The following is a 14950-nucleotide window of genomic DNA, read 5'->3' on the forward strand; positions in this document are numbered from 1 at the left end:
CCAACATTATTTTCTGTATTTATTTATTTATTAATATAACCAAATATAAAATTTCACCATACATAATTATACCCTAGTTCGCTTTCCTTAAGTATGTCTGTCTTTTATTCAATTTATACTAATTCTACGTTTCACATAAGTTATTACATTAAATTGTCTATCTAATGAGGCATTAACAGATCAAAAAATCGATAAGTAATAGTAAATAGGTACCTAATAAACAATACTTTTCATATTTCCAATAAAAATCACATATATATATCAAGGGTTGCTTAAGTTAACATCACTTTCTATAAAATTAAAATCCCATGATATTATTTTTATTAGTACAAAATAAAACTTAAAAATATATAATTAATAAATGAATATTCTATCACGATATGTACTCTACCAGCGTTATGTAAATCAAACTAGCGATGAATGCCATGCATATTATCAAAATGGAATGACAGGCACGAAATCTTTTTATTAACAAGGTAATATTGCTTTTGAGATAAAGAATATTATTACGATTTTTTTTTTAATTCCAATTTCCTGCTCATAATTAAAATATTTTTCTAATTGACATACAATGGTTTTATTTTATTTATTATTAAAATGGCCTCTGTTGACATAATAAATGTCAAATCTAGTGTCAACGCAAGAATAATAATATAATACATGTATAGGTAATCTACTCAAAATAATTCTACTTTGTTGGAAACTGAAAAAACAACTTAAAAAGCTGTATTTATTTAATTTCTGGTTACAATATGTAATTATATGACAACTGTCAGATGTGATTAAATTTTTAGCTGCTAGTGGTACCTGCGCGCGCAAACTCATTGTACACTAATGTGGCGAATAGATCGCACCGTAAGTGTAAAACTAAGGCATCTGCAAATTTTTCAATTTCGAGATTGAATGCAAAACAACTGCAAAAGTCGTGAACTTGATAATGTAAAAGTGAAGTATGTAACTGAAAGAACATGCAATATGATGTAGATATAAACCAAATAATATGATTTTTTTTAGAAACTCTTATTTGTCCTAAAACCTAATATCTCCAAAATATGTCTTTTGCACATGTCTTGGTTTTACACTCACGGTGCGACATTATCACGTTGCGTGCTGTCATGGTAGGCTCGCGTTATGGGAAAAAAAGTCCAATGTCATTTTTCTTGGTATTTAAAATATCAGACTGATGCTCTCATCCCGTAGCACATTTTGAACCAAAAACGAACATTATCAGTTAGAAAAATCTGCCGAAATGGCGATAACAACAATGAGGTCACTTCACGCTTATCGCGCTACATCGCTAACTGCATGAGTCAATGAATGTTTTTTATTATTTTCTACATGTCTACATATTTTCGGCTCACGTCAAAAGCAGTTGCCATAGATTAATATTGGTTTTTAGTGATTTGGTAAATGGATTTTCACATGGAAATATTACCTATGATTTGACATACGTACACGTAGAAACTGTTCTAATTGATTGAAATTACAATGAATCATGAATAATAATTCAAAGTATTCAACGTATAACATTGTTTCTTGTCATACTTATTGAATTTATTTTTATTATGTAAAATGGGAATATTATTTTGAAAGTTTTCGTATCTAAGTACCTACCCTTTCGTATCTAGTATCCATAAAATTAAAGACTGAAAATGTCATTATTTTGGTTTGGATAATTGACAGTGCATTTATCTACGAAGCAAGAGTAGTTAGACTTAAAATAATTAGATGTCACTATAAAAATGTTTCTTCAAAAACGTACGCAAAAACAAATCGCCGTATGTCATTTTGACTGAAAATAATTGCTTCACCCAAAGTTTCTCGTTTTCTATTAATTTATATCATGGATCCGGGCTCTTTTCGCTTTTTTATGCTGTTGATCCGATATCTGCAAAACCATAACAGTGTCGATCTCCTCTTCGCAATCTGAAGAACTACCTGACTTGGCATTTCCCATAATTGAATTTATGGATATCGTGATCATTCAAAATATTTTGTGGAATGCCGAAACCATAGACTAAATTTGAAAGCACGTAACGTGATGACATAATACATGAGTACATAATAAAATGAATTTAATATTTTTGAAATATAATAATAATAGGTAATATTTAATTATTAATGAAAGAATTCCTGTCCACTTTAAGGGATTTCCATATTATGATCAAAATTGGGTGAAAAATACTTGTGATGGTGGATCTCTAATATACTTTTTCTTTTTATTATCACAGTGTTATTGTATTAAAATACAAAGCTGAGACGTGTACTCTTAATAATAAGTAATAAATATTAATAAAATTAAATTCTGAATGTTCCAAAAATGTCTAAAATTGAAAAGTCATTCTTGACTTATAATTAGTACATAGCAGTCGCAAAGGGTAGAGGTAGGCTGTTAAGATTCTGCAAAAATGGTACACACTAAACTTCATCAGTCAAACATATTTGTTTTCATTGAACTTAAGACTACAATGCGTAGATAGTATTTGTTAGTTTTTAAAATTCAATTAAACCCTGCCTAATCAAAGCCATAGTAGATAATACTCAAAAAATATTTGTTTATCTATAAAATATCTAAAATTATGTATGGTTTAATGCCACATTTTATAGATGGAAGAATTTTTATCGATTTTGGTTTGGTTGGTAGGGCTTAATGAATTAAAAAAAACTAACCAACACCGTCTGTAATATGTATTCTTCAACGAAACCAAATAAGTATAACTGAAAAGATGTGCACTATTTTTGTAGTCTCCTCCATAGTATACCTTAAGTATTATGGTTTAGTTTAGGCAGGGTTTAATTGAATTTTAAAAACTAACCAGCACCATCTGCAAATTGTAGTCTTAGTTCAATGAAAACAGCAAAGCAGATATTATTTTATTGAAATATAAATCTGTCACAGCATTATCGTAATGCCTAAATTTTAGTGCCGTACATAATTAATTTAAAAATAATACTGATTATCGTCAATTAAAAAAAAAACTTTTTATAAATAATGTTTATAGTAAATAATAGTTATTTCGTTTACATAACTGATAAAACTAATAGTGTAAAATTTATCTAATAAAGGTATTGACTAATGAGTAACCTTAACAAAGAATACGTTCACATTTAAAAAGATTTACGAGCTAAATAATATTATAGTCTTGTCATTTCCGGTGAACCAATTTTGACAGTCCAAACTTTAGGTACATCGGCGGTAGAGATATCTGGTAGATTATTTGAAACTGGGAGAGGAGTTAAGAGCATGGTGCAGATACCGCTGATGATTGTCAACACTCCAAAGAATGACAGCGATACACCGTCACCAAAAATTACCTGGAATATAAATGATCAAGTTGTTTTATTCTCGTTGTCTTTTTTCCATTATTAGTCCACGGCTGCTCATAACCGAAACACGCCCTGGTGAATAACATTGAATCATAGAAATAGATATGCCTTTAAGAAGTAACAGGTTGAAAAATACAAATGATTGGTTAACTATATATAAAAAAAGTTTGGTATATATTCTAGGGTATTAAAATGAATATTTTGGAATCCTGTTTGATGGTAAAGGTTGTTATATATAAGCGATTGGACGGTATAATCCAATACAGAATGATGCAACCATCCAGGCATCATCCTAGATGGTTGACAGCCGATCTAGCTCAATCGGTAGACCCTCATCACAAGGTAATGAATACAGGCCATCTTTTTTGAATAAGGTACTGTATTTTATAAGAACATGATAAGCCTAGTTTCTTCCAAAAACTCTTATCTCTGTGCCAATGCAAATTGGCTATTTTCTGACTGTAAATATCCCAAGCACCGCAATGTCATCGGTAGCTCCACCTAGCCAGTGAATTTTCGGCCTGTCTTTTTTCTTGCTACCTATTGGATTTCTTTTGAAAATGTTGTTAATGTTTCGGTTGCTGACAAGCATAGACTTCACAAGTGAAATGTAAAGTGTGCTTCTAGTAGGCTGAGGGAGTAGGCAGAAGACATGTTTTTCTTATTAATTTCATCTAAGATATCATGTTTATTCATGAGAGAACTTATAGAAATATTTAGATTATTACTGTTTGCGGTGCCGAAACTGGGAGATATTACCTTCAGTTTCCATTATAAGCGGCATTTATTGTGAGTTCATTGGATTACCAATTTTGTAGCTGTCATCAAACCTGAATGTATCACCGTATTTGGAATAATATTCATCCAAAATTATCCATTATGGACTATGCTGTCAATGATTTATCTTTGATTTTTTTTCTGATATACATTAACTAGAACAATAATAATTGTTATATTGCTTACCGTAAAACCGATCAATGGGGCAGTAATGAATACGGTGCGAGCCATGACAGTTGACATAAATACCACTCGTTTTTTGTGAGGTATTGGAAACAGTTCTCCGGTGCATGTGGTCAGCACACATAAGCATGCGCTGATGCCAATTTTATTTAGCATTGAAATGAACATTAGCTCAAGCAGCATGTGACTACCGTCCACTGCAAATAAAAAAATACATCTATAGGTGCATACAACCAAATTTTATTGAAATAAATACCTAATATATTATGAGAAAAGAATTTGGAGATCTACATCAAAATAATAGCAATGACAGCTATCAAAGTAATACAATTGAATCTTACAATTTTGTATTTTATTCATTAAAAAAGCAATAAAAACCTATACCCAGATATTTTACAAATTATTAAATTAACTTTTAACTATGACTGAGGTCCACAATTATAAGGCCAGTGGTCACTTATGGCTGTGAGACTTGGTGCTTAACTCAAAACGAGGAAAACAAATTAGCTGTCTTCGAGCGCAAAATACTCCGCAAAATCTTTGGACCCACGTTGGAAAATGGGAACTACAGAATAAAAATTAACCACGAGTTGGAAGAGCTGATTGAACAGTAAACAATCATAAGATACTGTAAGTCCCAAAGACTACGATGGGCGGAACATGTGGAGAGAATGCCTGAAGTTAGAGCGCCAAGGATCATGACGAAGTGGCTACCCCAACAGAAGAGACCCAGAGGCCGTCCAAGAAGGAGATGGGCTGACGCCGTAGAAGTGGACTAGCTTCATATAGGAAGACCCGGTAACTGGAGAAGTGTGGTGAGAGACCGGAGTGAGTGGAGAGCGGTTGTGGAGGAGGCCAAATCCCACCCCAGGATGTAGCGCCATGGAAGAAGAAGAGGTCCAGAAATGACATCACACGATTTTTTTGTGTTTATGACCCGACCTCCCCTCATTGCCACTTTGCCAGTAAATCTTTTACCCTGTTTATGTCTTGTTACTTTTGTGAGATCACATTTTCCACAACTCTCCTTCGTTATAAATCATCGCTTTATACCTAGCAGACCCTCCTTATGTTATGACATCATATATGAACGACACGTAATGTTGTCATTTTATTAATGATTTAGAAAATGTCCGTCAAGACATTTATATACCTATATACCTAGTAGTTTTACTAATAAATTAATTTTTCCACTTGTAATAAAAATGATGATTAAAATGATGAGTTGTCAAGATTTTTCTATATCTCTATTTTATAGGGAAATCCCATTTTCTTAGTACATTGACGGTATTTAGACCAGTGGTTTCCAAACTTTATGTTACTACGCCTTCCTTTTAAAAAGAGCTAATCTTGGCGCCTCCCCCCCATTAACTTCATTAAATAATAAAGACACCTTTTTAAATAGTCAAAAATGTACTAATACAAAAATGAAAAAAATATATAACAATTAACAAGGTTTTTACTACTTCTAAATTAATTTGTTTTTCGTGCGATGAATGTGCTTGTTTATTAGCACAATTAATTTCAATAGTAGTCAATCATAATTCATCATCGTTCATTGACAAATGGATTCTATCAGGGGCCTCACATCCTGAAGTGGGTCGCCAGGCCCACCTATTTATCGCTGAGGTTAAGGGCAGTATTGTGCTCAAAAGTAGTGTTTCCTAAATTATACACGAGAGTTATCATTTAAGTATATCAATCATCATATAGGTATCACATCAAATTGCAACGCACAACCTCATATTTAAAATATTTAATAGCCCCGAAACAAAGCAGTTTTTTTACTATTAATAAAATAATGTGAAAAGTGCATTAGCAAACCAACGAAGAACTCAGTAAATAGATGTTTATTTGCTTCAATATATCTGGCGCAGAAATCATTTAAAAGTGGAAACATGGCAAACTTTTTTTTTTGTAATTTTGATTTCCAAAGCTTTAATTTTTTATGAATGCCTTCACTTTGTCTTTATAGTTTTTATTTTTAATTTTGTTTCTATTTTTATATTGTTATATTTTATTTTTAATTTTAAATTTAGTTTTTATTTTTAGTTACTTCAGTGAATGCATTAGTGGTCCTTGCATTGATTTATTCGCTATTTTTTTTCAATTTCAACCAAATAGACAGTTTAACAACAAAATTATCGTTCCTAAACAATTTTGCCTCAAATTTCAACATTATGATTTGACTCTTTTATTTCATTTTTTCACGAGATAGCCAGCACACTTCACAATAGTATAGAAGTGAGTTATTATAAAATTAGACTCCATATTTTCAGACAGGTTTGCAAACAACCTTTTATAGGGGTGTTTTTTATGTAGTTTATAACTAGCGGCGGTTTTATAAACTATGCATTTGCAAACTGCAAACCTGTGGCTACATTAATTGTGTTAAACTTTTCGCGCCTCCCAGTTTGGAAATCGCTGACTTAGACTGTCATGAAATATAACAAAGTCACTGTCGATACCAGTGGTACCTCAAATTTTGAACTCTCGTTGTACATGTTAATTGGTACCGTTCTAATGTGTTCCTAATTGATGTTTTATTATTTCATGAAAAGCTAAGAATATAAGATGAATCTAATTTGAAGTCAAATCACTGATTAGTTGGTTCTCTACTTGCTGTAGAAAATTGAGCTATCAATAATATTGAATCTCGTATCTTCTGTTGTGTAAATAAGATTAAAATAAATACCATGAGTTGGCAACAGCCATATGACGCAGTTGAGTATTCCAGTTATGATTGATATAATCCCAATCCATGCCCATTTTTGTTTACTTTGCATTATGAAAATGAAACCAACAATACTTCCAATAATTTCGCAAACCCCTAGGAAAGAAAAATAGATATTATTTAACATTAAAATGATTTTTTATAACTATTATGGTTGATTATTAACATAGAGTACATTTACTGGCTGGCCCTATTCAGCGGTGTCATATTTTTTATCCACATTTATTTTACAGTTTTAACGGAAGAGTGAAATAACAACTTGTCACTAAACTGTCAAACGATATAAAATGACCGTCCAATATGACTCAGTCAATGCGAACACGAACCAATCTCTACTGGCAAATAATCGTTAGTTGACTTATCGTGTTTTGCCAGTATAGATATTGATTTATAAAAGTGTTATACATGCTTAGTTATTTATAGCGTTTTTCCAGTAATAATATATTCAATATCGACGAAATTACGGATGAATTATAATGAATTTGGCGAAGCTTGTTTTACCAGACGATAGAGCGTGTTGATATCTACCAAGCTGCATTATTTGTCAAAATGGTCATTTTTCAACTTAACGTTGTCTGCCAGTATACTGACGATATAATATAATAAATATTAAAAAAATTTAATTTTACACTTTGTTTTGAGTGACGAAAAACATGGATATTCCGAACTATGGTTTTTTCTTTTTAAAATACTGCATAATATTATACATTTCTAAAGCAGACAATAATTTTAACATGTTTGATACATACTCATTATTTTATTAAGATAATCTGTGATTTTGATTTGTTTGCAAGAATGATTTTCTAATATCAGTTCAAATTTTCCTAACAGCTAATTGGGAAGTATTATAATTATTTGAGTTAGCGTTTAATTCCATTTAACCAAAACATAAAGTATGTCCAACATTATGCATGACTAATTTACATATAGGTATGTATACAATGTCTATATTCATATTATTGTTAAATCATTTTCGTTTGTGCTGATTGCATTCAAAATATGGTTATGTATAACATGTGTTGAAAATACACGAATAAATTGGTATGCATTGGTGAAATTAAACAGAACTATTGTAAAAAATAATAATGTCAAATAATACAATATATTGAACACAGATGGCACAATACCTGCAATAGCTGTTGTGTAGTATAGATGTATTCTACCAAAGCTTCTTATATTAAGTAGCGTGCCATAGTAACTTGTAAAAATTAAACTCCAGGCTATGAAGATGAGTAAGATTTTCATTGCGGCACCCTTCATTTTCAACAACTGATTCCATGTGCTCTTGGTTTCTACGGATTTTTTCCTGTTAACATTACACCAGTTTAAAACTAATGGCAATTATTACAATATAATATATCACTAGCAAATATTACCACCTGTCAAAATTCTCATACGTCTTCTCCCCGTCTCCCCCTCTCTCTCATACGATTACGTGTATGTTCTGTCTTATTGTCTTTATTCTAGTGTTTTAGAGTCAGTTTAGAGCTGCTGTATCAGCTTGGCGGAGACTTTGTAGAGTCTCCTGACTTTGTCGAGCATACCATCACTGATCTCATTCATTTGTCAGTGGTGACGCTTAGCTAATCGTCATCGATAATGTTTCTATTTTTTGATTCATTGAGTATGTTGCCTAAGATAACAGTAGGTTACAGTACCCTATTCCTATTATAATTACCCAATTACCCTTAAATCTGTGATATATAATTTTTTTATCTATCCGCCACTTAGTTGATTTTTCAACATTTTAACTTTGATTTATTCACTCCTGATATCTCTTTAATTTGAATCAAGTATATTTTTCTAGAAATTGACATTTTCCAAGTTATCTAAAGTTATCAAAATCATGTTTCTTATCCGACACCATAATATACTACTTTAAACCTTTCCGTCAATCTGTCACAAATTAATTGTAATGTCGCTTAATACTTTATATACCCGATATACTATTACCGCACTGTCAATGAGTGTTTTTAAATTTTAATTCGTTATATTTTTATTAGGAAATATGTTATTTAGTTATTACTTACCCAATCAGATTTATAGCCTGGAGCGTGAGTAGTTTTGCTAGATTATGGGGGATTAGAGTTCCATTATTATTTATTTTTACAGCATTTTCTAGAATCGGCTTGACAGCTTCAATGTCTCCTCTTTCTAAATGCCATCTTGGAGAGTCTGGGATCCAGCTAGGTATTATCAATTCAAAACATATAAATATAAAAGAGAGATGAAATTGATGTTAAATATTTTAGTTAACACTAGAGGACTCTATTGTAAGTTTTTAATATTTATCCAATGTAGTCCATAGACATCAAACTGTTGAAAAATCTTTTGATGTTCTTTTTGTATATGTGATATACTGGTTCTCAGATACAGAAATTAATCTTGAATGCGCACTACAATAGGAAATATATTATTAGGTAATATTGTATTACCTAGTATTTTTAGATTTTATAATTGAGGTATTTCATAATGTTTAAAGAGACATTATAAAAATGATAATAATTGCCATAATAAAGTAATATGCTCACACCCAAAGTACCATAAGTATAATTGTTGGTAAGCTTATCGCCAGGTAAATCTGCCCCCAGGTGTTTGTAAAATAACCTATTAACGGTAGAAGTATTACTCCGATGGACCATGAGTTTTCAAAATTTGCAGTCACTATTGTTTTATGCCGTCCATTAACCGTGTCACCCACTAAAAGGAGAAGGATAGGATTTGATAAATATATTATTATTTCTCCTCTGAAAATAATTACTTAAGTGATTTTAAAAAGTTTCTACATTTTCACGTTTCACGTTTTACATTTAAATTAAAATATTTTTTATCTAAGTCTGAATAACACAAAATACATATAAAATAGCAACAGTCTTCATAAATACACCCTGTTTCAAATTGTATATAAGCATTTATTGTAGAATGTTGAATTTTTGAATCTTCTGTATTATTCAGTTTTTATTGCAAATTCATAATAATTAAAAATTTCTGAAAATTTGACTCCATCTATGAGTCAAAGCTAGTAATATTACTACTTTGATTTGAATATTGTAAATTTTGGTTGGATTGATTGAATAAAATTGTTAGAAATATCAATTCAGATAACACTGGAGCCGGTAGCTTAATAATTGGTAAAGCTGTCGCCCAAATTGCGATAGATGTGCATTAAACTCTTATGCGGTCCAGATTTTTTCAAGGATTTACGAATAAGTTTTCCTAATTATGTGTCATCAATGCAGTGTTGCTTACTTATAACTCCGCATGGCGTAAACGTGATTGCACAGCAAACGGCAGATAAGCATCTGAGAGCGACATGCAGCCAAAACCAAGGAACATAACCAGTGGCAACTCCGCAAGGTATCTGCAGCACCATGCCGATCATCATTACGCGTCTCGGGCTAAAACTTTGTTTATAAACTAATATTAATTTAATTATCTGCCGGATAACAACATAATAGTTAAATTGGAAAGGATTATATATATTTCAATTAGTGACATCTATTGGTAATAAAGTAAAGCACAAGAAACTATATTACATAATTTATATTTAAAAAAAACCAAGATATGACTTACAATTTCATTAACTCAGTTGCTATAACGCCACCAACAAGAACTCCAAAGAGATGGAAGCATTGCGATATTGCAATTAGTATGGATTCAGAACATACTAAGTCATACTGAAAAAAAAAAATTTAGAATAAGATTTATAAAATTCATAAAGAAATAAAAATGTGTTTTACTTGCATTTTTATTTTATTTATTTATATATAATAGACATTCAACATTAGGCCTTGTCCACATGGTGCGTTTTGATTTGCACCCATTTTAGGTACATTTTACCTCATTGAGCCGTCCACACGCACTCGTACTGTGACGACTGTCGCGTGGGATCGAGGTACAGGTGTCCACATGTACTGGCGGCGAGACACGGGCCATGTGGACAAGGCTTTAGATATAAATAATAAGCATTTCATATTATTTTTATTTTCAAAAAAATCATTATTTTTTAAAATAAAACTATTGATTATTCAAAATTCTCATCTACATCTTCGAGAGAACTAATCAAACTACATTTTAATGATATAAATAATACGTAATAATAATATGAATGCTCATTTTATAACAGAATTTTAATTGCAAGCTTTAAAAAAATATATCTTTAGATACGAGGGTGGGTCAACAAGTCCTTAGAAAAGCCGACAGGTGGCGCGACTAGTACTGTAAGCGGTTTGTTTTCATGCAGCGGCACTACCGATTCAGTATGCTGCGAAGTTTCAATCAGATTGGTCGGGTTGTTGTTTTTTATTTTCTTACATTTAAAAAAAAATTTGCTTGTTTACAAAAATGGAGAAAATTGAGTTTAGAGCTGTTATTAAACATTTTAATATAAAAGGTTTAACAGCAAAGGAAATAAAAAATGAGTTGGATTTAGTTCACGGCATATCTGCTCCTTCACTTGCAACTATTTATAACTGGTTAAATGAATTAAACGTGGTCGTACATCAACAAAGGATGAACCACGCTCAGGACGTCCTGTAGAGGTGACTACACCAGAAATGATCAATAAAATCCACGATATGGTATTAAGTGACCGAAGATTAAAGTTGAGTGAGATAATTGAGGTTACAGGGATCTCAAAAGGTAGCGTCATTTCTATTTTACATGACAAATTGGGCATGAAAAAAGTTTCTGCAAGATGGGTGCCGCGTTTGCTCACAGTCGACAATAAACGCAATAGGGTGGTGGCCTCTAAAGCCCTGTTGTCGCTCATGCAACGCAATCCGGATGAATTTTTTCGTCGCTTTGTGACTGTAGATGAAACATGGATACACCACTATACTCCCGAGACGAAAGAACAGTCAAAGCAGTGGATTGCGAAAGGCGAACCATGTCCAAAGAAGGCGAAAACCGTAAAATCAGCTGGTAAGGTTATGGCTACTGTATTTTGGGATGCACGTGGAATTATTTTCGTTGACTATTTGGAAAAAGGAAAAACAATAACAGGGGATTATTATGCATCTTTATTGGACCAGCTAAAAAACGAAATTGAAGAAAAACGGCCTCATTTAAACAGGAAAAAAATCCTCTTTCATCAGGACAATGCCCGTGTTCACACATGTTTACGATCAATGGCTAAAATTGAAGAATTGAAGTTCGAATTGGTCGACCACCCACCGTATTCGCCAGATTTAGCCCCCAGTGACTTTTTCCTTTTCCCAAACTTAAAAAAATGGCTAAGTGGACAAGGTTTTTTTGCAAATGAAGAAGTCATCGATCGGACAAATGCTTATTTTGAGGACCTTCCGAAAACTTATATTTCTGACGGTTTAAAAAAAATTGAGAAACGTCTAACCAAGTGTATTGAGCTCCAAGGAGATTATGTTGAGAAATAAAAAAAAAATACAAAAATAAAAAGTGTTTTAATGCTTTTTTCTAAGGAATTATTGACCCACCCTCGTAAAAGTAGTTTTGTAGGTAGGTACCTAAATTTTCACTAAACTATTCAATTGTCATGTTGCGCAATTCCTCCACTAGATATCCCTAGTAGCAATCAAGTTAAATTGTAATAATAATTATTTATCTCCTATATATTATTATTCTACAGCTTTTCCGGGTTTTGGCGAGCGATTGTGTGCCTTATTTGTCATGTCCGATGGGTTCAAAAAAATAATCGGTTCTCGGATCGTTTAAAATGGGTTTTCCATAGTTGACAACCGCATGGTTAGATTCCATTCGAATTCGGTGATTTTTGTTCGTTTCCCAATACATTTTCGAGCCACACGCGACTTTATTGACAACTGATTATGACGGGAATTTATTTTTTCACAATGTTTGCAACACTCAAACCAACTCACCAAAGATGGCCGCTTTAAATTTAAAATGCGTTTTAACCGATATACAATCAATTTTCACAAACTAATTACAAGATTAACCGATAAACATATTAGAACTGATTTATTTATATTTTTATGAATTAAGTTCTTTGTTTTAAGTTAAGTTTCTACACCTCTGACGGAAAGAAAGGCTTTTGACACTATGTATTTATCACGCTATGTATACTAAACTACATTATTTCAATTTACTCACCACATATTTACTTATCGGATGCATTCGAGTGGCGATAATTCGAATCGAGCACAATTTTATAAAACTCAACACAGTCACAAAAAAGCACTTTTAAAAACTACCATCCGTCATCATACGAAGTTGTAGCTGAGATTATTTACGTCTTAAAATGATTTTAAAGATGCACACCACTATATAATAACTCACATTTATAGCAAGTACCCATAGATAACTATAATTATACTAACAATATAACATTTATACGAATTCGGATTGAAACTGTGTATTTCATTTCAACGCGGGCACATGTATCAGCGTTTTAACGATTACCATGGAATAATATTTCAAAATTTGATAACGTCACTTCTTTTTTTTTTGTACGGCTGTTGAATGAAATTTTTTTTGAACCAATGAAACTTATATACATTCAATTAGCTCATTATAACCCAAAAATATTTAAAAGGTATTCAACATTAATTGGTGTTATAATATACATATTATTTAAATCATCATCAACCAGGATCAATTCACTGCTGGATGAAGGGTTCCGCAACCTGATTCTACTACTAGCGGTTAAACAAATTTGTGATATTATGCCTATTTCTATCATCGTTATCATCATCGACCTGAACCAATCCACTGCTGGATAAAGGCCTCCCTACCCTGATTCTACTCCTTTCTGTCATTTGAATTGCTGTATTTATCAAAATCGGTGATATTATATTTATCTATATATTGATAGCGTTATCATCATCATCATCAGCTAGGATCAATCCACTGCTGGATGAAGGGTTCCGCAACCTGATTCTACTACTAGCGGTTAAACGAATTTGTGATATTATACTCGTACCTATTTCTATCATCCTTATCAACATCGACATGTCTCCCTCCCTAGCCTGATTCTATTCCTTTCTGTCATTTGAATTGCTATATTTATCAGTGACATTATTATCTACCTATCTATATATATAATGCCATTATTATCACGAGCCTCAATAAATCCACTGCTGGATGAAGGCCTCTCTACGTTGATTGTATTCTTGACAGTATTGAATTTCTATATTTATTGAAAATACTACTGTTATTTATCTACATATTCATATCGTCATCATAATCATCATCATCATCAACCAGGATCAATCCACTGTTGGATGAAGTGTTCCGCAACCTGATTCTACTACTAGCGGTTAAACGATTGCTATATTTATCAAAATTGTTGATATTATATTTACCCATTCATAATATCGTCATTATCATCATCAACCAAGATCAATCCACTGCTGGATGAAGGTTATCCCAACCAGTGGCGCACCCAGGATTTAATATTGGGGGGGGCCCAAGGAGGAGAATGTAAATTAGTCCTATAGGCTCTTTTTCTTCTTCACAGCCTAATTTCTCGTTTATCGGTCTTTTGTCTATTGCACTCGGTGTACCTACACCATAGGCCCCACATCCTGAAGCGGGACCTCAGGCTAGGATATTTCCCCCCCTACCTACCGCTAAGATTAAAGGCAGCGTGAAACACTACATTAACGTTTTTCAAATTGTGTTTTAGTTCAAATTAAGGCTACGTATACAGTGAATTATTGGCGATTTTTAATACATCTACTTTAATAATGGAGTTGTCGAGTATTGACACATAATAATCAAAAAATAGATTGCACAATTATATAAATAATTGAAAATGTTCATGGACATGAAGTATAATAGCGCCGCAAGCGACTTTTTTTACTATTAAGGCTAATTTATGACGTGTGTTTATCTCATTTATCTGGTCAACCCGACACGCCGGGCCCCCCACAGCCCGGGCCCCCAGACTAGAACCCTGTCAGCCCTCCCCAGACCTACGCCACTCCGGAATTC

The 14950-nt window shown here is 32.4% G+C and overlaps 1 protein-coding gene across 1 annotated transcript in view; it reads right to left on the bottom strand.

Annotated features, from left to right (window-relative positions):
• Positions 1-10241: 10241 nt before the first annotated feature.
• Positions 10242-14950, bottom strand: part of LOC147065462 (organic cation transporter-like protein) — a 69990-nt gene continuing 65281 nt past the window's right edge. The window contains exons 3-4 of the mRNA XM_085956982.1: positions 10595-10698; positions 10242-10425 (exon numbers count right to left, since the gene is read on the bottom strand). Coding sequence (XP_085813108.1) covers positions 10242-10425; positions 10595-10698 — 288 coding nt within the window. The remainder of the gene's footprint in view (positions 10426-10594; positions 10699-14950) is intronic.

This window comes from Rhyacophila brunnea, unplaced genomic scaffold, assembly GCF_057557595.1.
Source record: "Rhyacophila brunnea isolate RB1 unplaced genomic scaffold, BYU_Rbru_1.0 scaffold_6, whole genome shotgun sequence".
Taxonomy (NCBI): domain Eukaryota; kingdom Metazoa; phylum Arthropoda; class Insecta; order Trichoptera; family Rhyacophilidae; genus Rhyacophila; species Rhyacophila brunnea.